Raw genomic sequence first — 24043 nt, forward strand, 5'->3', positions numbered from 1 at the left:
ATAAAAGTACAGAGCGTAGAAATAGAGGTCGCTTTGCCGAACTTGCACGGTCCCAATATACATTTTGATTTATATCTGTGCATCTCTGTATTAGTACATGGATACAAGTTTGTATAGTATTTAATTTATTATTTTTCTAGGTCACACAAATTGTAAATTTCAGGCACAATCTCCCAAATTAAAGTCAAAACAAGAAGCAGAACAAAACAGAAAATTCCATTTAAGCACTGCTATGGCTACAGCTGATTCTAGAATAGCCTATCTTAGTCAAGAGATTAAAAAATTAAAAGAAGAGCAACTGAATCTTTTAAAAAATAATGATTGTTTAACTTCACAGGTAAATAAATTTCTTTAGCATTTAAATTAAATCTATATTCTTTAAACTCAGTTCATCTCAGTTAGTTTACAAATAACTGATTAACATGTTCAGCCCTGGGTGGCATCAATATGATGCCTCACTAAACCATACTCTTCGGACTGTAAGGCATCACTTTAATTAATAACACACTACAGCAGTGAAAAAAAAAATTCTGACCAATGGACAAAAAAAATAATACCGGAGCTGAATATGTTAATGGATTCTCTTGTCCAACTATTGTACTGTCTACTGTCTCTTAGATGTTCAGCGTCAGGTTTTGTACTCTAGACTAAATATAGATGGTTGCATTTTAATTATAGCACCCAAAGTATATAGTGTAATATAATCATAACCAAAAAGTGGCAACAGAAAGAAACACGTGTAGACTCAGTGGCGTAGCTGACAGGCTCGCAAGGCCTTCAGGCTTAAAACTTCTACTTTTTTTTTTAAATTGGGACCAAAACATATTTTCCTAATAAGAATCAAAATAGGGAATTTGGAAGGAAATAATGAAGCGGGTAATGGACGTAATTCTTACTCTTATCGGGTGCAATTTAGCGTTTCGTAAATTCTTGGACATGTTGGTAGTTTAGATGAAAGTGAATCTCAAAAAGGTAATTTTTTGTCAGTGGTTCTTTTACTAGCTAAATATGATTGTTCTAGCTAAATTAAGCTATACAAAACAATAACTAAAAAAAACAAATTACTTGAGCCCCCAAATACAAAACGAAGTTATAAATTTGCTCGCTCAAGAAACTGCAAACAAATTGATAAAAATAATTAAAAAAAAAAGGTTTTTATTCAATAATTCTTGATACCACTCAAGATATTTCGACACACGATCAGCTTAATTTTATTTTCCTGTATGTAACTTGCGATGAAAATAATTTATCTTCTAAAGCAGACGTTGTTGAAAGTTTTTTTGGGATTTATTCGCATGTTAGACCAAAGTGCAGAAGGCCTTATAAATGAAATTTTAAAATTTATACAATCAAAGCACCTTTCCGTACACAACTTCAGAGGAAAGGGGTATGATGGGGTAAGCGTTATGAGTGGTGTATATTCAGGCACACAAAGGCGTATTAACTGATATATTGATTCATTGTGCATCCCATAACCTGAACCTAGTGTTGATTGATGCCGTTGTTGGTGTACAGGAGTTGGCTTCTTTAGGATATGATTAAAAAAATTATGTTTTTTTTAGTGCAAGAATTAAAAGATAGGATGTACTATGTACTATTATGACTTTGGATCCATCGCGCTTGCCAACACTTAAAAGGTTGGCAGACATGATGCTGTTATGGCTTTGCGTCAAGCTTTCCTACAAGTAATGAAATCTTTATTTCATTACTTAATCTAAATTTCATTGCTATCTAAAAAACGATGAAAAATTATAAGTTAATGAATTATTATAGCATATGAATAATTTTTAATGTGTCGTTAACATTACTATTCAATCTAAAATACTTAATTTTATTAATCTAACATCAACACTTTTGCAATCTGAACCGGCAGAGTTAACGGTCGCCCTTCAACTTTTTGAAAAATCTCGTGATAATCTTTTAAAAATGAGAAATTCGTTTTCCGAAACTTTAGCAAACGCAGCAGGAATAGCAGAATAGTAGGGTATTATACCGGAATTTAAAAATAAACGGATAAAACGTATAAAAAAAATTTACGATAAGCTCAGCTGCGACGAAAAAATAACTTTTAACAAAAAAAGTTTTGTAGTTAATGTTTTCAATGTAATTTTAGATATAATATTGCAACAACTTACTATTAGGTTTGTCGGATTAAGATACATGACATAATAGGTTTTCATGTCTATTCCCAAAAAATCTATTAACACTAACTAATGAGGACTTATTAAAGAAAGGCCAAATGTTGTTATTTACACCAATTTTAGTAATTATACTGTTATTAGTTGTCGTTATGTTTATAATACGGGGGCCCATAAGAATTGTCGCGGGGGGGCATAAAAATTGTCGCGGGGGGCCCGCAATCTTTAGCTACGCCACTGATCATGCTCATCTTTCTAGTTCTTTATAGAATGTCATAAGATAATTTTTCCATTTGTTTTGTAAAATATTAATGGTTAATTTTTCTATTTTCACTGTTCACTTCTTTTCATTAATACAAATTATATTTATTATTCTGTTACAATTAAATTATTTGCATTGCATTGACTTTATTTAAAATGGTTGTAGTTAGAAAATCGTAATCAAGAAATAAAAAGGCTGAATACACTTATGGAAGGAGGTAGACCAACCAAAGCAATAAGTAGAGATTGTTGTTATAAAAATATTGATAATAAAATTGGATCTCTACAAGATGAGATAAATACACTGAAAAGAGAAAGAAATACACTTCAAAACCAACTGACAGGTGAGTAAATTATTTGGGTATTGTATTCGTGTTTTATGTTTAATATCTACATACAGTTCGTCTAATTTACTTACCGTTGCACGTCTTTATCTATGTCAGAGATCTAAATTGACATTGTTGCCAAAGTATAAAAAAATCCTGAATCCATTTTAAATCAAATAGATCACATAATTATTTCAAACTTGGATTATACAACAAAACAAATTAATCATCATTATCATTCTCTTTACCTTATCCCTATGCGGGCTTCCCTAATTGCATTTCTCCACACAATTCTATATTGGGTCATATCAATGTCAATCCTCTTTACCAACATGTCCTGCCTTATCGTCTCCCCCCAGGTCTTCTTTGGTCTTCCTTTCCTACTCCTTCCAGGAATCTGCACTTCAGCTATTCTTCGTATTGGGTGATTAACGTCCCGACGTTGAACATGACCAAACGATCTTAACCTATGCTCTCTCATTTTGGCATCAATTGGTGCCACACCTAGACTTACCCTAATATACTCATTTCTAATTTTATCCTTCTTTGTCACTCCACTCATCCATCTAAGCATTCTCATTTCCGACAAAAAAAAATTAATATTCAATGTAAATAAATAAAAACATTAGAAATAGAAAACTAGAATTAAGTTATAATCTTACCTTAAAGTAAATAATAAAAACAATAAATATAATAAAACAAATACTTAGAGTAAAGAATAAAAACAAATCTAAAGTGTCAATGCCGCAACTGTCAAATAAATGTTACCAATTTATGCCAAAATGTCACCTTCGTTCGATTACAGTTACAATGTGATCCGAACAAATGTGCTTCATAAAAACGCTTTATAATCCATTTATACAAATTAAACGAAACATATTATTGTATATTTGTTTAAGTTAACATTAATAGAAATCTTCAAATATTATTTCTACGCGTATATAATAAAATATGTCTAGTGGCTTTAATTCCAGTGTACTCGGCAAAATGATTCTAAAAAAGAACAGACCTACCGCCTAGATATTTCGTGTTGGTATCATGGTAAGTAAATTAGATGAATATACATACATAACTCAATTTTGATTTTAATAATAACGTTTAACGACATCTACTAGACTAAGAGCCGCTATAGGTGAAATTTCTTAATCATTTGAGGCACGATAAGAGCCTATAACTAAATAGTAGAACCTAAAAGAAAACGTTTGAACACTGTGCCGTCACTTTTCAGTGGCATGTGCGTCGACAGTGGCGCATGAAACTTTCCACTTATGGACGGGATAAATAATTTAAAAGTTACCCTCCCTCACTACCAGAATTCAATTTTTTTAAGTTCTATGTGATTTATGCATAAAATTCAGCGTAATTTTAAACCACCACCCCCTCCCCTGCCCCCACCATCAAAAAATTCATTTTTCGTTTATATTTTTTTTTAGTGGGATGCAATCAATTTTAAAATTTTAAAAAATTCACACGCATAGTTGAGGCTTTTATAAACATGTCTATTTTTTTTATAGATCCGTTGTACATGACCTCAAAAAATTAAATTTTTTTTGAGTAACTTTTTTTTGGGGATAGATGCAGGTCTAATTTTTTCTTAGTCTTGTGTATTTTATCAAACACTAGCCACCTTCAAAAATCCAAAAAACGGTTTTTAAGGGGGTTTTGGGGGGTTTGAACGTGTTTTTCCTATTTTTAAATGTTCTAAACTAAAGGACTGTTACTTCAATTTATATATAACCTGTAAAAAAGAAATTGATTTGATCTATTATGAAGTCTATAAAATAGGAAAAATCACCAAAAACCCCCTAAAAACAGTTTTTCGGATTTTTTAAGGTGGCGAGCCTTACGAAAAAATCTGAAAAAAATTAGAAATATAGTGTTTGATAAAATACAAAAGGTGAAGAAAAAATTAGACCTGCAGCTATCCCCAAAAAAAATTATACGTTTTTTTCAAAAAAAAAAATAAATTTTTTGAGATTATGTACACTCAACGTAAGGGTCTATAAAAAATAGACATGTTTTATAAAAGGCTCAACTATGCGTGTGAATTTTTTTAAATTTTAAAATTGATTGCATCCCACCAAAAAAAAAATAAAAACGAAAAATGAAGTTTTTAATGGGAGGGGCAGGGGAAAGGGGGTGTTGGGTTAAAATTACGCTGAATCTTATGTGTTAATCATATAGAACTTAAAAAAAATTTAAAAAAATGAATTCTGGTAGTGAGGGAGGGTAACTTTTAATTTATTTATCCCGGCCTAAGCGGAAAGTTTGATGTGCCACTGTAGATGTAGATGCATGTGCCATTGAAAAGTGACGGCACACTGTTCAAACGTTTTCTTTTAGTTTCTACTATTTAAGTTATAGGCTCTTATCGTGCCAAAAATGATTAAGGAATTTCACCTATAGCGGCTCTTAGTCTATACGTTACGGGCGAGATTCCAAAAGATTGGCTTCGCTCTACATTTATCGCCCTACCCAAAACACCACGTGCGAACTCCTGCAAGGACCACCGACCAATAAACCTATAAATCAGCTATTAAAACTTTACTTGACAATACTTCATCATCTTCTTCTTCGTCTAGCCATTCACGTTCACATCTGAACATAAGCCTCTTCAAGTCTTCCTTTCCATTGTTTTTTGTTGTACGCTACTTGTAGCCAATTTTTCCCGGCAGTTCGTTTCAGATCATCTGTCCATCTCATAGGAAGTTTGCCTCTGGGCCTTTTGTGTTGGTATGGTCTCCAGGTTAGAATTGTTCTGTGCCATTTGTTTAGATCGCTCCTAGCTACATGGCCAGCGTATTCCCATTTCAATTTTAATGATTTTTGTACCACATCGGTGACTTTGGTTTTCTGTCTTATCCATGTGTTTGTTTTCCTGTCCTTAAGTGATATGCCAAGCATTGCTCTTTCCATCGCGTGTTGAGTGACTCTAAGTATGTTCATATTATTTTTTGTGATTGTCCATGTTTGTGCCCCATATGTTAATATCGGAATAATGCATGCATCAAAAACTTTAGATCTAAGATGTAGTTGAATTTGCTGATTTCTGAGTATATAGTTCAGTTTACCGAATGCTGCCCATGCTAACTTGACAATACTACACACTAAATTATTTAAGAAATGTGAAGAAGTCAGTGGCTGGAGTCAGTTTGGTTTCAAACATAGACTTGGCACAAGAGAGACGATCTTTAGTATGCAAACATTAATACAGAATTGCTTAGATCAAAGAAAGGGTGTTTTTATCTGTTTCATTGATTATGAGAAAGCATGCGATAATGTAAAACACGAACTCATAATAAAATACCTACAAGAGTTGGGATTGTATGCCAAGGATATCCCAGATAGCATGTAAACTTGTAGCAAGTTTGATTCTTCTTTGATTTTTCATTGCTCCGTCAAATATGACGAGGCAAGTTTGTGACAAGTTTGCTGCAATATTGTTATGGCAAAGATGATTATTCAAGTTTGTTGCAACTTTGCTTCAAGCTTAGCTTTGCACAGCCCGCTTCGATTCGTTTTTCGTTCGGCGCCCCGACTGATGTCCCGCCCACGACAACGAAAGTGTTGCCACCCGGAGGGAAATTTCTGTGTTTGCGAGAATTTTCAACATACAATTGAAAAAGTTATCTCAAAAGGGAATTTTTGCTCCGGTCCAAATTGCATAATATTTAAAAAATCAAAATATTTGAAAATAATTCAACATATTTTCGCAGATTTTGTAAATAGGAGCGAATTTTTTCATAAAAGTGAGAATTTTTAAGGTAAGTTGAGGGAAAAAGCTTACTTGATGGCTGGCAACACGGGAAAAATAATCTGCTAGCGTACGCGGCTACGCGGTGATAGTTTGTTGTTGTGGTTATGTTGATATTTTTCTTCAAGTTTTTTACAACTTAAATCTTCCGTACAATTCTCCGAGACTATTACCTTAATTATTGTTACTAAGCTGAATCCTATTTTCTTCATTGTTAATAGACCAAACTGCATAGCTTACTGCATTACAGATTAGTACCTACTCATTTTGCTCTGGTCAACTCTGGTGGCATTGAGGTAGAGGTAAGTCTTTTTATGTTTTTTTTTGTAGCTTCTAACTGTACTCACATACTATTTAAAATAAATTATGTATTCTAAAATAGATATAATAAATAAATTTTAGGTTTTATTGTAAAATTGTTACTTTAACATCTTTTTACCTCTTTTAGTAACATAGATTAATTCTGTTCACACAGCAAGAGTTTTTAACAATTTCTATTTGTTTCAGAGCTTATAGACAAAACCAAGCATCGGAATCTGAAGCTAGGGTGTTTAATGTAAGTTCCAATGAATAATTTTATACAATAGATTGTATTTTAGTCGAGTGATTAATAAATAGTTATATAAAATGGTATTGTATTTTTTATTCAAATTGTGGCTAGTATCTCTATACAAACCTTAAGCAAGTTTGTATCAAGTTTGAAAAAACAAACTTCATGCAACAAAACAAAAACAAACCTTCAGAAAGTTTGTTATATCAAGTTTGTATCAAGTTTGAAAAAACAAACTTCATGCAAGTTTGTCACACACCAACTAGCAAGTTTGATTTAACCTTGCTGCAAGTTTGCAAAGTTGACATGTGCAAACCTGCAGCAAGCTTTCATGTTTGATGTATAAAACTTGTTGCAAGTTTGAAACAAGTTTATGTTGTTATCTGGGATAAGAATTATCGCCAATTTGTATTGGAACCAAACAGCAACAGTACGTCTTCATTATATACTTTCTCCAATGTTGTTTAACTTATATGTAGTAAAAAACATTCGCAGAAGCAGTGGAAATGTCTAATGAGGTTGTTAAAGTAAACGGCATATTTCTTAACAACATTAGGTATACCAATGATACGAACAACAACATAATAAACTTTACTTAATTGGTGTTAAGTAAAATAAGTAGTTTTGAAACACCAATTAAGTAAATTTTATTATGTTGTTGTTTTCACCAATTTTGAAAAAATGTGAAAACGTTGAATTATCCACGTCCGTCTATCCGTCCGTCCGTCTTGTCTGTCTGTTTGTAAACTCAACTCCTCCGTCATTATACCAGGTAGAATGACAAATGAGGTGTCAAATGAAAGCTTATAATCCAAGGATGGTACTAAAGGTGAGACAGTTGACCTAGGCTGTCCGTCTGACCGCAAATATAATTCCTTCGTCACTATACCAGGTAGAATAACAAATGAGGTGTCAAATGAAAGCTTATAAACCAAGATTGGTACTAAAGGTGAGACATTTGACCTACGCTGTCTGTCCGTCTGTTCGTCTGACCGCGAATATAACTCTTCCGTCACTATACAAGGTAGAATGCCAAAAGATGAGAAATTTGACATCGGACTTCCGGTTTTAGATTTGCAACCGTAAGTACTGTTTTAAAGTCACCGAAATAGTATAAGCGATATATCATTCGAGAATTTTGGTTTTTATATCATTTCCGGTTAAAAGTTTCTAACTGGTGCCATATTAGTCGCAGAAATACATGTAACACATCAATCGAAGCGTATTGAAAAGTCGAGTTTTAATCTTTAATTTCGATTTTGAAGTCTTTTCTGTTTAAACAATTATGACCCACAGTTTAGTAAATATGACTCAAAATTATTAAAATCGTATATAAATCGACCCAAAGTTACAGGAAGGGGTCAAATATCGACTTCCAGTTCTACTTTCGATTACTTTGGGTGAAAACCTTGGACATAGTTGTCCAATTACGACTTCGTCTAATAGGACGAAGTCCAAATACTTGTTTTTTACAAACAGCTTAAAAAAGGCATGTTAATTATAAAAAAGTAAATAAATAATTATAATAAATTAAAAAATAGTTTTGAAACACCAATAAAGTAAAGTTTTTTAATACAAAAAGCTCAAAAGAGGCATTTTAAATCAAAGTTACCTTAAAATTGTTATAAAAAAGAAGATCAACTGATAAATAAAAGAGGTCAATAAACTGTAAAAATGTTTTTAAAGCGAAGTTAATTTAATCGTTCTAAAAAAATAGATAAATAGATAAATTCGCAAGACTTAAAGCCTGGTGCCTGTATCGAATGCTTAGAATATCATGGACGGACACTCAGAAATGAGGAAGTATTAAGAAGAGCGGGCTTCCAGGACGGGGAACTTTTTGATTACCTATGTAAAAACTATGTACGCATGGCTTATTGGCAAAAATTATGTACGTTTTAATTATGTACGCATTGCTGCGTAATATTCGCCAATGGACAGGAATCTGACAGTTACTATGAAATGCTTGCAATGCTGCTAAATACAGAATAAATTAATCCCGAATATCTAACATCTGACAAGACAATATATGGTGGAACACTAAATACAGAATAAATTAATCCCGAATATCTAACATCTGACAAGACAATATATGGTGGACGTCTACGCAGAAATACACGGCACCTTAAGGCCATCGGTACATAATTTGCAAATATTTTACGGCTCTCACTACTTTTTCTGTCTTTACACGGCAAATTATGTGTAGTAAAATTCACACTGGTATGGATATGTAAACATTACTAGAATGTCATTCTACTTGAAAATGTCATCATTAACTTAAAGAGATGGCTTTTGAATGTTCTTGGATAACTGTTATTGGTATAATTTTAAATTATTAATTCAGTTAATAAATGTGATAATTTTTTTACTAACTATGTATTCAGTGATTGTAATAATTTATATGTACAACAAAAACTAATACTCAATCGAGAGAATAGGAAAAGTGATAAAGTGATTTTTTAATAAATATTGTTACTATGAAACGGTTACAATTTTGAACATCTTTAACAACAAAATACTTGGATCACAGAATATATTATCCTGATGTATTCTCTTCTTGGATCTTCCACAAATAATACACAATAAATAACTTTTTATTAAGTTCACGTCTTAAATCAATTATTTATCAAATACACTATACGCTATGAGCTCGTAGATAGAGGAGATAATTAAAAATTCGCGAGCGCCAGTAGTGGCAAGTCTGTAAGCTTTTACTGGAAATTTGACATAAATGTCAAAGTGATTAATTGAAAACATTGAAATTAAAAACGTTAAGAGGATGGGTACGTATTTTCGGATACAATGCTATTCAAATGAGCATTCATTTTTTTGAATCCTGAGAAAACTAATAAGTATTTTTGAAAAATTTAAACGCAGAATGAAAGATTACGTTATTGGCGAGGGCCGATAGTCCCTGAAAACTTCTATAATGTTTATTTTAATAAGTTACAGGGGTGAAAAACTAAGAGAAAATTTAGTGTGATATTTAATTTAAAATATCTCATTCAAAATAAACTTTTTATTTATTCTAAGGGACTTTCGACCCTCGGTAATAATATAGTTTTTTATTCTGCGTTTAAATTTTTCCAAAATATTTATTGGTTTTTTCAGGATTCGAAAAAAATGAACACAATGTCCGTGGTAATATTTCCAAATCTATCTTTGTTATATTTGTGTATATTTTTACCTTAATTATACTTACGTTTTAAATACTGAATTTAAGTTTTTTTAATATATCGTAATAAATTAATCTCATTATCTACACGATAATTGTGAAAGTATCCGAAGTAAGAAATTAATATTTCATTAATAGAACGTTAAAATGATTAGCAAAATCTTTAAAAAATCGATTACAATTTAATTACTTTTTTGCGTTGTAAATATTAAGCGATAACAATTAAATAATAAATTTAAAAATTACCGGTTAAAGTTGCATTAGTAATCCGCTAGGAGCGACACCAGCGAAGCTCAGAGCGTATACGCTGTGAGCTCGTACGTAGAGGGGATATTTAAAAATTCTCGAGCGCCAGTAGTGACAAGTCTGTAAACGTTTACTGGAAATTTGACATAAATGTCAAAGTGATTAATTTAAAATTAAAAATAAAACATTAATTATAAAAAATATTAGTTGGTCAAAGCTCTGGTGTATATTTTTACCTTTAATATACTTACCTTTTAAATACTGAATTTAAGTTTTTTTAATGTTCCGTAATATGTAATTATAAATTAATCTATTAATCTTAGCGCCATCTACACGATAATTGTGAAAGTATCCGAAGTAAGAAATTAATATTTCATCAAAATCTTAAAAAAATCGATACAATTTAATTACTTTTTTGCGTTGTAAAAATATTAAGCGATAACAATTAAATAATAAATTTAAAAATTACCGGTGAAAGTTGCATTACTAATACGCTAGGAGCGACAATAGCGAAGCTCAGAGCGTATATATCAATATTATTTAATCAACAACTCAAAATATTCCCGATGCCATGTCAAATATTTAAAATTGTCACTGATTATCACTGTCTGACTGACAATATGCTGACAAAATTCTATTCGACTGAGTGCGTTGTAAGACAAAGATAGATTTGAAAATATTACCACGGACATTGTGTTAATTTTTTTCGAATCCTGAAAAAACAAATAAATATTTTTGAAAAATTTAAACGCAAAATGAAAGACCAAATTATTACCGAGGGCCGAAAGTCCCTTAGTTAATACTAAGGTAATAAAAGGTAAGGTAATAAAAAGTTTATTTTGAATGAGATATTTGAATTTAAAATTCGCACTAAATTTTCTCTTAGTTTTTCACCCCTGTAACTTATTAAAATAAACATTATAGAAGTTCTCAGGGACTTTCGGCCCTCGTTAATAACGTAATCTTTATTCTGCGTTTAAATTTTTCAAAAATACTTATTAGTTTTCTCAGGATTCGAAAAAAATGAATCCCTATTTGAATAGCAATGCAGCCAAAAATACGTACCCATCCCCTTAAGAAGAATGCTAATTAAATAACACGGATGCATTTTATAACAATACACACTTTCTTGTTGCACGGTACAACACCGCGTTTTTTGTCGCCAAGCAACAGGCGACAAAAACGCGTGCATAAAAGGGACCTTGTGAAGCTTTCTATTCTGCTTTCTTTGAATCCTGTTAAGTACATAAATTAATGACAAACAATGACGTAGATTCAAACGTATTGTAATATACAGTGCGTTCATAAAGGGTGGAAACGGTCTATTATCTCTTGACTTAATTATTTTCGGAGTTAAAGCTCTGACAGGTCGATTTTTATTTTGAAATTATGATTTTTTGACGTACATCCCATAATAATGACGTCATCGATTTTTGCGTGATGACGTCATCGATGATTTTTTTAAATGGGAATATGGGTCGTATGGTAGCTCATTTGAACGTTTATTCAATTCTCTATTCAGTAATATAAACATTAACATAAATATTTATACAGGGTGGCCAAAAAAATAATTTTTTAATTAAAATAATTGACGCAAAAAGAAGAATATACAGTCCGTCTAATTTACTTACCGTTGCACGTCATTATCTACGCCACATATCTAAGTGGGCATAGTTGCCAAAGTATAAAAAAATCCTGAATCCATTTGAAATCATATAGATCACATAATTATTGTAAACGTGGATTATACATCAAAACAAATTAATATTCAATGTGAATAAATAAAAACTTTAGAAATAGAAAACAAGAATTAAGTTATAATCTTACGTTAAAGTAAATAATAAAAACAGTAAATATAATAAAACAAATACTTATAGTAAGTATAGAATATAAACAAATATGAAGTGTCATCACCGCAACTGTCAAATAAATGTTACCAATTTATTCTAAAATGTCACCTTCGTTCGATTACAGTTCCAGTGCGTTCCGAGCAAATGTGCTTCTTAAAAACGCTTTATAATCCATTTATACAAATTAAATGAAACATATTTTTGTGTATTTCTTTAGGTTAACAGTAATAGAAATATTCAAATCTTATTTCTACGCGTATATAATAAAATATGTCTAGTGGCTGTAATTCCAGTGTACTAGGCAAAATGATTCTAAAAAAGAACACACCTACCGCCTAAATATTTCGTGTTGGTATCATGTGACGTCACAGGCAATTACGCGGATGACGTGCAACGGTAAGTAAATTAGATGAAGTATATGTAATTTATTTAACTCAAAATACATTTTACTGATGCCAGAAAATATAAAAAAAAATGTTTATTTCATAAATAAACATTGCTTTTCGCTTAAATTAAATGTTCAAACTAAGAGGCAGGTGGGTGTCTGTTTGACATTTAATTTAAGCGAATAGCAATGTTTATTTATGAAATAAACATTTTTTTTTTTATATTTTCTGGCATCAGTAAAATGTATTTTGAGTTAAATAAATTACATTCATTCTTCTTTTTGCGCCAATTAATTTAATTCAAAAATTATTTTTTGGCCACCTTGTACATATAAATATTGATGTTAATGTATATATTACTGAATAGAGAATTGAATCACCTTTCAAATGAGCTATCACACGACCCCTTTTTCCGATTTAAAAAATCATTGATGGATGACGTCATCACGCCCAAATCGATGACGACACTATTATGGGATATACGTCAAAAAATCATAATTTAAAATTAAAAATCGAGCTGTCAGAGCTTTAACTTTGAAAATAATTAAATCATGAGATAATAGACCGTTTCCACACTTTATGAACGCGCTGTATAATAAAATAATGAATATACATACCTACTTTATTTTAAAATGTATACATATACAGTCAATTATATTTTTTAAATATTTTAATCGATTTTATTAAATTTAACTTTGTTTATATTCATCAAAAATCTTGTGATAACAAAATTGTCCATATCAAAATACATGCAAAGTAGGCAGAGGACCTATTTTCTTAATTCGTTCTTTCGGTTATTTTATTAATTTCTTCATCAGTAAGATTCAAAGCTGTTTTTACTCTTTCTCTTATGCTACCGATAACTTTTTTTGTATCTTTGGATTTAACTATTACTGTAGATAACGTATCCAAAGATCTGGTGTTAGTTTGCGACGATTTAAAACTACTCATTGTATCGGTCGTAGGTATGTTACTCTGAAAATCTTTCTCAGCAAGTAATATCTCCATTCTTCTTCGCAATTTTTCTCTTGTGATGTGCCGGTAATACTTCAAAATTGCAAACCAAGCATAAATGGATGGTCCATGTTCCGAGAACTGTGAAATTACAAAATTTAAACACAGCAAATGTAGTCCTTTTTGAAGAAGACAGCAATAGGTACCTGTACTTAGTGATAAGAATGTTGATAACAGAATCCTAACGGATCCGATAATCAACCAAGGGATTATTAAAAATGATTGGGTTTCAAAAACGGCTGGCCACAGTATAATAACATACAAAACTAAAAATATTCTTGACGTGAGTGTTCTAATCATCACAATAAAGGATAAAATATATTTTAAGATGTGTTCGATTTTGTTCTTTTGTATTTCTTTGCTGAATTTGAACTTCCATATTTCTTCTAAGTTGGAATTTAATTCATTATGGGTGTTGTCAGCACTAAGAAACCAAATAGCAATTAGTATTATTGCAATAACTTCCTTAGATTTTTTGATGTGAATGTAATCAGCTATCATTTAAGTGTGTCAATAAAATGTTCATAATAAAAAGTTATGAACTTTTAGAGTTATTTGAACTATCTGACTGATTTTTTTAAAATATGTTATTAATCTAAATATGCCAATTTTGACAACTTTTCATTTGACAAACAGAAAATTGAACAAGTCATAGACCCGTATTTACAAGTAAATCTTCTTTTGCCGCTTATTTTCTCATCTTTAGAAAATTTGCTACAACCATAATGTTTTTTCCTATCAACAATCACTGTCTGACTCCAGTCTACAAAAGAGAAATAGGACTTATAGATAATGATGAATGTTTATGTGGAGAGCTAGCTGATCTACAACATATGCTGTTAGAATGTCCTTTACATTTTATTGAAATATCAGATTTCTAAACCAATCTAGTTCAAGTTAATGTACAATTTCCTTTTAATCTTATACAGGGTGTCTGCGTAACTTTGCACCATATGGGAAACTTTTTTAATATCAATTTTAGGAAAAATGTCATTCTTTATAAAGTGCTCTGCATAGTCTAAAACCTAAAATGCAATCATCAGATATCAAATTTTGTCAACAGTATACGAGGTATGTCAAAAAATATTAATTTCGCTCGAGAGCAAACTACCTTTACACTTCAAAATATCAAAAAATTTTATTATGAAAAGTTATTTGTAATTAAAAACCATATTCAAATATGCAATAACAGCCTTCTCGCGAAAAAAAAATTTCTGAGATTTTCCTAAATTACCGATTCCGAACATCATTTTTATTTATTAGACATGTAATAACTCTTTTATTAATAATTTTAGGAAAAAAACTTATTCTTCATAAAAATCTGTGCATGGTCTAAACCTCAAGATAAAACCATCAGTTTTCCAAGTTTCTTAATTTTATACGAGGTGTGTCAAATAATATGAATTTAGAAAGAATATAGAAAGAATTCTTTCTAAATTCATATTATTTGATACACCTCGTATAAAATTAACAAACTTGGATAACTGATGGTTGCATCTTGAGGTTTAGACCATGCACAGATTTTTATGAAGAATACCTTTTTTCCTAAAATTATTAATAAAAGAGTTATTACAGGTCTAATAAATAAAAATGATGTTCGGAATCAGTAATTTAGGAAAATCTCAGAAATTTTTTTTCTCGTAGATGGCTGTTATTGCATATTTGAATATGGTTTTTAATTACAAATAACTTTTCATAATAAATTTTTTTGATATTTTGAAATATAAAGGTAGTTTGCTCTTGAGCGAAATTAATATTTTTTGACATACCTCGTATACTGTTGACAAAATTTGATATCTGATGATTGCACCTTAGGTTTTAGACTATGCAGAGCACTTTATAAAGAATGACTTTTTTTCGTAAAATTGATATTAAAAAAATTTCCCATATGGTGCAAAGTTACGCAGACATATACCTTTTACAATCAAACAATCTAGATGTTTATAAAATTTTATATAACCATGTTAATTGTTTAAAATTAAAGCCCTGATAAAAAAATTATAAAAAAAAATAAATAATAAAATAAAATAAAAAGTTACTAAGAAGATCTAAACCTCCGAGGTGTTGAATCGGGTTTAAGTCTTAGCGTAGTAAAAAAAAATATACAAAAAATACATAAAAAACAAAAGAAAAAAAAAACAAAAAAAACTAAATAAAAAATATAATTAAAAAATATAGTTAAAAAACAGTAAAAAACTTAGTAGTAGTAATAGTTTTAAATTTAGATACTAAGACTAAGCATATATTTTGAAAAAGAGAAAACTGAAAACACATTGACTGGTCAGTTGGTTGCTTAAACCAGTGCCAATAAAACACAAACACACACACATTTCCTATCAACAGCTGATATTATAGACTTTGGACCAGCACTTCAAAAAAACATGGTTGCCTCCCTGGTGAGGCTTCGTTTATTCAGTTATTCATGTAGAGTCGGACAACTTTTCTAATACGGCAAATTTTCGGAGGAAGGCGGAGAGAAAATGCGTGAAATCTTCAACTGTGGAGCGTCCGACAACTGCAGTAACCTTAAAGTAATTTATCAAAGTTATTGCGTCGTGTGCTTATAGAACATTAGAAAATATACTTCATTAGTAGTGTCACTGAAGGTGGATATGAGCTATTACCTCCGATGTCGTTCAACCTCCATCGATTTGCATGAAAATTGCTAAGTGGTTAGAGGATATCTCAAGGAACAAAGGTGACATGGTGCCAACTTGCGCTTTCACCCTGGGGGTGGATGCCATCCCTTCTGGGGGGTGAAAATTATTTTATTAAAAATAACCCCATAATTCGATAGAGGGACAAATTTGAAGCAAAATTTGTTATATAAAGTTATTAAAATAAATCAAAACTTTTTAAGTTATTAAAGATCAAATATTTTAATTTTTCTTGAGAAAAATGCATGTTTTTAACCAATTTTTCATCAATAACTCAAAAAGTGTAAGTTTTTACAAAAAAGTTATTATCAAAATTGAAGCTAATAAAAAATGAAATAAACCTCTTACTAGAAAAACCTTTTAATGCTAACTAAAAGTGAGTTGTAGGTAATTGAATGTATATTTTTTTCGGCGAGTAAAAAACTCAAGAAGTATTCAAGCTGAAATAACGGGACATTGATGCATTTTATAACATAACTTATTAAACATTTGTCAAAGTACTTAAAAATATCTATCAAATGAGCCCCCGAACATGTTGATAGCGTTAAAATGTATGCTCCAAAATATTTTAAAAAATTTATCTTTTAAAAATTTTTCCAAAAAATGTTATTTTTTTAATAACTCCGTTCGTGTTTACGATATCAGGTTCATCTAAAAACTGTTTGAAAGTTAATTCCAAGTGCTATTTAAGCACGTTGAACCTAATCTTTTAAACCCCTTACTTTTTTAAAAATAAAAGGTTAAATGGACCCGGTTGCATGGTTACCACAGCAAAATTTAAGATATAAACGTTTCTATCTCGGTTATTTTTTACCCTATAGAAATAGTAAAACAGGTAAAATATTTGCCACAGAAAAAACTAAAATTTGGTTATATATAATTTTTTATGTATATTGAGTATTTTTGGAGTATTATCAAAAGAATATGAGAGTTAAAATAATTTTAAAAATCATGATTTTTTTAAATTACATCTTTTTTTCAAAAATATGCATTCTAAACCGGTCAAAATTATCGAAAACATTATTTATGCTAATATAAGGAAGTTCTTGTAAGGATTACTATAAATTTTCATTTTTGTGGAAATGGCGTATGTTTTATTTTTCACTTTTTCCTAAAAAAATCGAAACGGTTCCTTTATTTTCATTATAACTTACTTAATTTTGACGCTATTACCCTGTTCTGAAGCTCATTTGATAGGTATTCCGAAGTACTTTGACAAATGTTTAGCAGGAATATTTTATACATTGCACCGTTTTCCCGTTATTTAAGCTTGAATACTTAGATTTGAGTACTCATCGAAAAAAATACACATTCAAAATTGCTAATAACTCACTTTGAACTAACATTAGTTTAGTTATTTATGTGAGGAATGTATTCAATTTTTTATTATCTTCAATTTCAGTAATAACAACTTTTTTGTAAAAGCTTATAGTTTTTGATTTATACGTGAAAAACCGATTTAAAACATGCATTTTTTTACGAAAAAATAAAATCTTTGGTCTTTAATAACTCAAAAAGTGTTGATTTATTTTAATAACTTTATATAACAAATTTTGCTTATAATTTGTCCCTCTATTGACTTATGGTATTATTTTTATTAAAATAATTTTCACCCCCGAGAAGGGGTGACATCCACCCCCAGGGTAAAAGCGCAAGTTGGCATCATGTCACCTTTGTTCCTTGAGGTATCCTTTAATTACTCACCAATTTTCATGAAAATCGATGGGGGTTCAACGAAATCGGAGGTGAAAACCTTAAGTTACTGCACTGCATATTCTGTAAGCAAAATCGTAAGAGTAGGTATGTTAATATAGAATAATATATTTTTAACGGGTCGCTAACCGGGCCCTGAGAAATCTTGCCTGAGATTGGGTAAGCAACCCACAGTGCCTCGCTAATCGTCTGGCCTTGCTCATCCTACCTTGTACAAGACCATCTTGTTATGAAAATCAACGAATTATTGCCTTGGAATAGGACGAATAGACGACGACAACCAAGGCAACGAAAAAAGACTTGAACATTGAAGCCTTGACTTTGTTAAGTTGGATCAAACCTGCAGCAGCAACAAAAACAATAGAATATAACAGATACTATAACAGATAATAGAATATAACAATAGAACATAATAGAAAACAATAATTCTAGAAGATCAGCATGTATATCACAGATGTCCAGGAAATCAGGTGGGATGGTACCAAAATGCAAAAGATAGGTTAATTAGTAATATTTTATAATGATAGCCACAATACTCAACGTTCATTTGGAACATTTTGTTATATGAAACAGTAATGCTAGGTTATATCAAAGCATTTAAGCCAGCAAATCAAATAATGTGTTACGTGAGATTTAGAGGAAAACCATACAACACCTTTATGCCCCCAGTTCATGCACCGATCGAACAGATGATTCCCTAGGGCGATATAAGATATCCACAAACAAACATGGGTTTCTGGGTTACAACTACTGGAAGGTTTCTGGAGGGTACAGAATACCGCCAATTTAAGCTCAAAGTACATCCCAATGGGGGGATATAAATCCCAAACCCCCCCTGATTACGCCACTGGGTTTCCAACGACGGAATAACAATAAATCAGATTGATCATATTCTGATTAGCAAGAAGTGGCAGTAACCAGAAGGATTAGTGTAGTGACAGTGTTAAAAATCAAAGAATTCAAAGTTATAGCCCAAGAATTTTTAGATATGGTCAGATAAAGAATTTTTAAACAAAGAGAAGTAGGCCAGAACATATTCTGATATGAAACACTGAGGCTTTCAAAGACACAAAGAAAATACTTGGATATCATACGGAAAATAATTGGAATCATAATCATCTCATGATTTTATCATTAGCGAAACATTTAATACAAGTCAATGTAATACTTTTTTTAATCCGTTTACTTTTTATTTCAGAAGCCTTGGCCAGACAGCACGAGGCTATGCGACGAGCTCTTAATTTAGCAGAGAGAAACAAACTTTTAGAAGACGAGATGAAAAACATAGACCAAATAGCCTTAACAGTGGAAGCTCAGTGCAATGATACAGTGAAGACGAATGTTGAAAAAGTGTCAAGGTAAAGATACGATCATCAAAATTATTAAACATGATAATGCAGCCTTGTATTCTCCTTCTCATAGGCATCTTTCAGTGCGTCACAGTTTTTCGATTTCTTTCTAACGCATTAAGTTGGAAGTGACAAAAAAAAGGTATGTCCTTGATTAAAATCGTTTATAACATTTATTCTAGTTATGTTACAAAAAAATATTTATGTATTATCTCTGTACAATTTATAAAACTCTACAAATCAAAGAACATTTTTAGTATGAAATAAACACCATTGATTTGTTTTTATACCAAATTACGATTACGATTGTGACAACTGTCAGTTTTAATTAAAATGTCATGCTATGATATGGTTCTCTACATTCTTAAAATCATATATTACATCATTAATGACACACTGAAAGACTGAGAAGAACTTTAAATTATAGTCGTATAGATATGTAATAGGTAATAAATAAGCAGTAAATCGGTAAACCTAAATTTTTTTTTCGATTATAGCGCCATCTATCAACAACTGGAATAACTGTTATACATGTGTATGTATCACGGACGTGCCTTTTTTTCTGTCACCTGCGTCACACTGAAAAAAGCCTCTGAGAAGAACCATAACATAGTGTGTCTAGTTTCTATCTATATCGTTCCTATTGTTATACTAATGCTTACAGTGAAATCCACACTGAGAGTGAAGTACGGCTAAGATAGTGCTGATGTAGCCTCTTAATGGTTTGATTTAACTTGTTTGCAAATCAATCATTACGTTTGTGCAAAGATCCATTGGAACAACTACTGCATATTATAGTCCAGCTTTCCTTGCGTGACAATCTTTATGCTTATTTGTTTTCTTCCATTTGTTATGTTTATTGATGAGTCGTTTTTAAATTGCTCTTTTTCACATCGAGATGTCTAGTAAAACTAAAATTAGATTTTTTTTGTAAAGTTGTAATATAAGCTTTTTAGATTGCAGGATCGAATGAACGAATCAGTAGTAACAGTACAAACATTGGAACGGGAAGTCACCAAACTTAAAGTGGAGAAAACTGAATTGATTTCCGAGTTGGAAGCTATCAAATTTGAAAAGAAAAATTTGCAGATGTTGCTAGAAACGGAAACTGACGACAAAAAAAGACTTATGGATCGCCTAAATAATTTTACAGTGATAGGTGAGTTGAGTTCGATTGCTTTTGTCTTTGAAAGTGGCCTACATACAATCGGCTTTCCTCTCGAATTTCTGACATGATTTTTCACGTAATAAAGTCAATAATATGTTTATCAGCAACTGCTTCTCGTTGAGTGAATTTTAACACAGAATATGTTATTTCTTGACCTTTAGCATTCAAAATGTTTCGCTTTACTGTATACTGTTAAACCATTTTTAGATTAAATGAACAATTAGAAAATTCAAAATCGCAATTATTAAAAATTGTGATTTTACACAAAACTTGTCAACATCGCAGTGAAACTATCCACATAAACAGCTAAGCGCGATTAACTGAACGCTCTCTGCCGTTATTTAAAATTTGCTATCGCGCTCAATATGTTCACGTCTCTATTTTGGTTCACATGTACATGTATCCATTGGTACTGTATTGTAAACCAAATATTTTCTAAGTTAATACAGTCCCATGTATTTATGTAAGTAATCTGCAATATTCCATGGGCTGTACATAAAGAGTTTAACGTAAATTTTATGGAAATGATTATAATTTTTTTGAAGTTATACTTCTTTAGGCGCGTTGGAAGTAAATGTATATGTGCGCGAATTCATCAAAAGTCTTGGTCCTGAGCGCAGCTTAAACGTTATACGGGCTCTGATTGGGTAATTACAATGACCTGTCAACAATTCTTCAATATGTCGGTTATGGGTAAACAAATGTTGTGTATACATATTAGTTTTTATTGTTGTGAGGACAGAGAAAAAAGCAAGTTTATAATTGTAGTGACTTTTTAAATAGTTTTTAAAAGCAACAGGTACGTAATGATTGTAAATGTTTCAGTATTGTAATAAAAATGTATGTACCTACCTATCTAGTAGGTAATGCTTTGATTTACATAAATTGATTACCATCATAATTTCTACAAATATTCATCTAATATATTGTTTTCTTACTCTATGTTTTGTTGTATATTAATATTTTAATTCCACAAAAATCAAACTAATTTGATTAAATTCAGAACTGTCAAACAGTAAAACGTTCAGTTGGCCTATCTTCGCACATGACAGGTGCGTGTAGGTGGCAAAATGAGTAGAGCCTTCGACTTCAAATCCTAAGCACCCGAATAAACGCGGGTTCGAATCCCAATGCAAGTTTTTATTTTTTATTTTTTTTTACATTTTATGAGTGTAAGTATATTTGTTGTATAATTTTTTTTTTCAGAAAATGCGTATTTAGTTAAAATTTTTGCCAACAATATTATTGTTCAGAAATAATTTCTTTGTGACATTTTGAATGTGTTTGTGTGTGTTTTATTCTTTTATTTATTTAATTTTTGGTATTGTTTTAATAAACATTTTTGGAAAGTAGAAAGTATTAAAATTAGTTTAATATTTAAATAAAATATAAATAAACTGTTTAAAGTACATATTAATTTCGTTGGAATCTATAATAGAATTATAACTTCTTACGTGCGTCCAAAGTACACACACACATTCTTTTTTTATTTAGAAAATAACCGCATTAACCACGAAGGTCATTTGCGGGGTAACGAGAATACAATTAATAGGTTTACAAATAATTATGAAGTTAGGTACATTATATCTTACTTGCTAAGTTACGTTAAGAATGTCTTTCATATTGTTTGAATAACCAGATATCGATTGTTTATAAGCGTCAAATTCATCACATTCTGTTAGCACATGTTTTATTGATAATGGTGTATTACACCTTCTGTATTTTGGTGCTTCGGTATGGGTAATGAGATGCTCATGAGTAAGTTTACAGTGTCATAACCGAAGACGTGATAGGATGACTTGGTGCGATCTGTTGATTGAATGTGGATTCCATGAATGAACCATTATCTTCTCTAATCTCTCTTAATTTTCTTGTAGATGTTTTCCATTTTTCATTTCATAAATTGAGGGTAATAGATTTTAATAGCTGTTTTTTATATCTGGGGTTGGAATTTATTGTTCTGCCAATGAAGGTTTCGCAATGAATTGCGCAGTTGTGTAAGCCCAACGATCAGCGTTTTCATTTCCCTCGATTCCAAAATAAGAGGGAACCCGTAGAAAAACCACTTTTTAGTCTATTTGATGCAGACTGTGCAGCATTTCTTTGATTAATATGGCTATAGGGTTTTTCGAAGGTTTGTTGTATGCGTCTCAGTGAATTGAATGAGTCAGATATTGTTAAAGAGTGTTTGGTTTGTGCTTTGGAAATGTGCTTTAACGCTTCTAATCTGGCATAAAGTTCTCCATTTAAGATACTGTAGGAACTGGGAAGCTTAAATAACTATTTGGTTTCGTTGTTTATGAATACTGCTGCACCTAAGCCTTGGGAAGACTTACGACGAATCAGTGAATAAGTGGGTGTAATTTTTATAATTTGCGACTATGTATTTGTTTATAATTTTGATATATTAGACGTGCATTTGTATCATATTTATTATATTGCGTCAATTGGGTGTTTACATGTGGGGTTTTGATAATCCATGGAGGAATGCTGTGTTCATTCATTAACCATGTTCTGGGGAAATTTTGAAGATTTAACGTTGAAATATACCGGTGAATTCTAACATAAAAAGGTGTGGTGGAGAGGTGCTATATTGAAAAGTTGATTTGAAACGACTACAGAAAGTGTTTTTGTGAGCAGGAATTGATGTAAGCGATGCTATTCTTCGGGCATATGATAAACTAAGAATTTGTCGTCTGAAAGATAGTGCTGGTTCGCCCAGTTCGCAGTAGAGGCGATAAATGATTATAATTAATTTGTCTAGAGAGTGTTGCTACATCAGAGATGTAGCAACACTTCATATTATTTTTATGTATTTTTTATTTTTTAGAACAAAGTTTAAACATGGAAATTGACAGGTTGTTAAGACTTTCAGGAGAACAAAAACGAAAAATTGCTGAATTAGAATCTGATGTTATCGCCAGTAAAGTTGTTTCTTCGAATTTAGTAAGTGACTTATTGTCATTATATCTCTCTCAAGATTTTAAATACTTCATATACTTTTTATGAATTAAAATAGATATAACTACTTGAGCTACTTTTGACTAGGCCGTAAAATGGCATAAGCTCATAATTTTTTATACGATCTTGTTTACAGGGTGTCCCCGAAAATAGTGCGTTCCTTTAAAGTATGGATATATTACACAATTTAGAACAAAAAAGTCATATAACATTTATTATAAAGTTAACCGTTTCCATAAAAAATACATTGTTCTCCATATAAGCAAATTTTCATTTTCAGATTGAATAATCTGGCAACACCTACAAGAACTTCGTTTGTGACTTACGAAATTTAACATAATGGAACCCCATGGACAACCCCATGTTTATTTACTCTGTTTGGGAGGTTGTTGACATCTGAAATGTCGGTTAACTTGGTACCTACTTTCAAAATATTTTTTTGTTGCTTTAATAATGGTTCATTTGCTATTATCTGAATTAATTGAGGTTTTGTAT

At 31.0% G+C, this 24043-nt stretch overlaps 2 protein-coding genes across 3 annotated transcripts in view; one reads left to right on the forward strand and one right to left on the reverse strand.

The window, feature by feature from the left end:
• Nucleotides 1-24043, forward strand: part of LOC114335520 (centrosomal protein of 135 kDa) — a 268776-nt gene that overhangs the window by 12185 nt on the left and 232548 nt on the right. For both annotated transcript variants that reach the window (XM_028285774.2, XM_028285775.2), the window contains exons 4-8: nucleotides 141-337; nucleotides 2566-2743; nucleotides 19269-19428; nucleotides 20376-20578; nucleotides 23418-23533. In XM_028285774.2, the coding sequence (XP_028141575.1) occupies nucleotides 141-337; nucleotides 2566-2743; nucleotides 19269-19428; nucleotides 20376-20578; nucleotides 23418-23533 (854 nt within the window). The remainder of the gene's footprint in view (nucleotides 1-140; nucleotides 338-2565; nucleotides 2744-19268; nucleotides 19429-20375; nucleotides 20579-23417; nucleotides 23534-24043) is intronic.
• On the reverse strand, nucleotides 13295-14310 carry LOC114335522 (uncharacterized). Its single transcript, XM_028285778.2, has one exon. It carries the CDS (start codon nucleotides 14199-14201, stop codon nucleotides 13464-13466), a length of 738 nt encoding a protein of 245 aa, XP_028141579.1. The 5' UTR covers nucleotides 14202-14310; the 3' UTR covers nucleotides 13295-13463.

The sequence above is a fragment of the Diabrotica virgifera genome, chromosome 3 (genome assembly GCF_917563875.1).
Source record: "Diabrotica virgifera virgifera chromosome 3, PGI_DIABVI_V3a".
In the NCBI taxonomy this organism is placed as follows: Eukaryota; Metazoa; Arthropoda; class Insecta; order Coleoptera; family Chrysomelidae; genus Diabrotica; species Diabrotica virgifera.

Bases quoted from the DNA above. Each gene is read 5' to 3' on its own strand.
- LOC114335522 (XM_028285778.2), bottom strand. From the start codon at position 14,201: ATGATAGCTGATTACATTCACATCAAAAAATCTAAGGAAGTTATTGCA.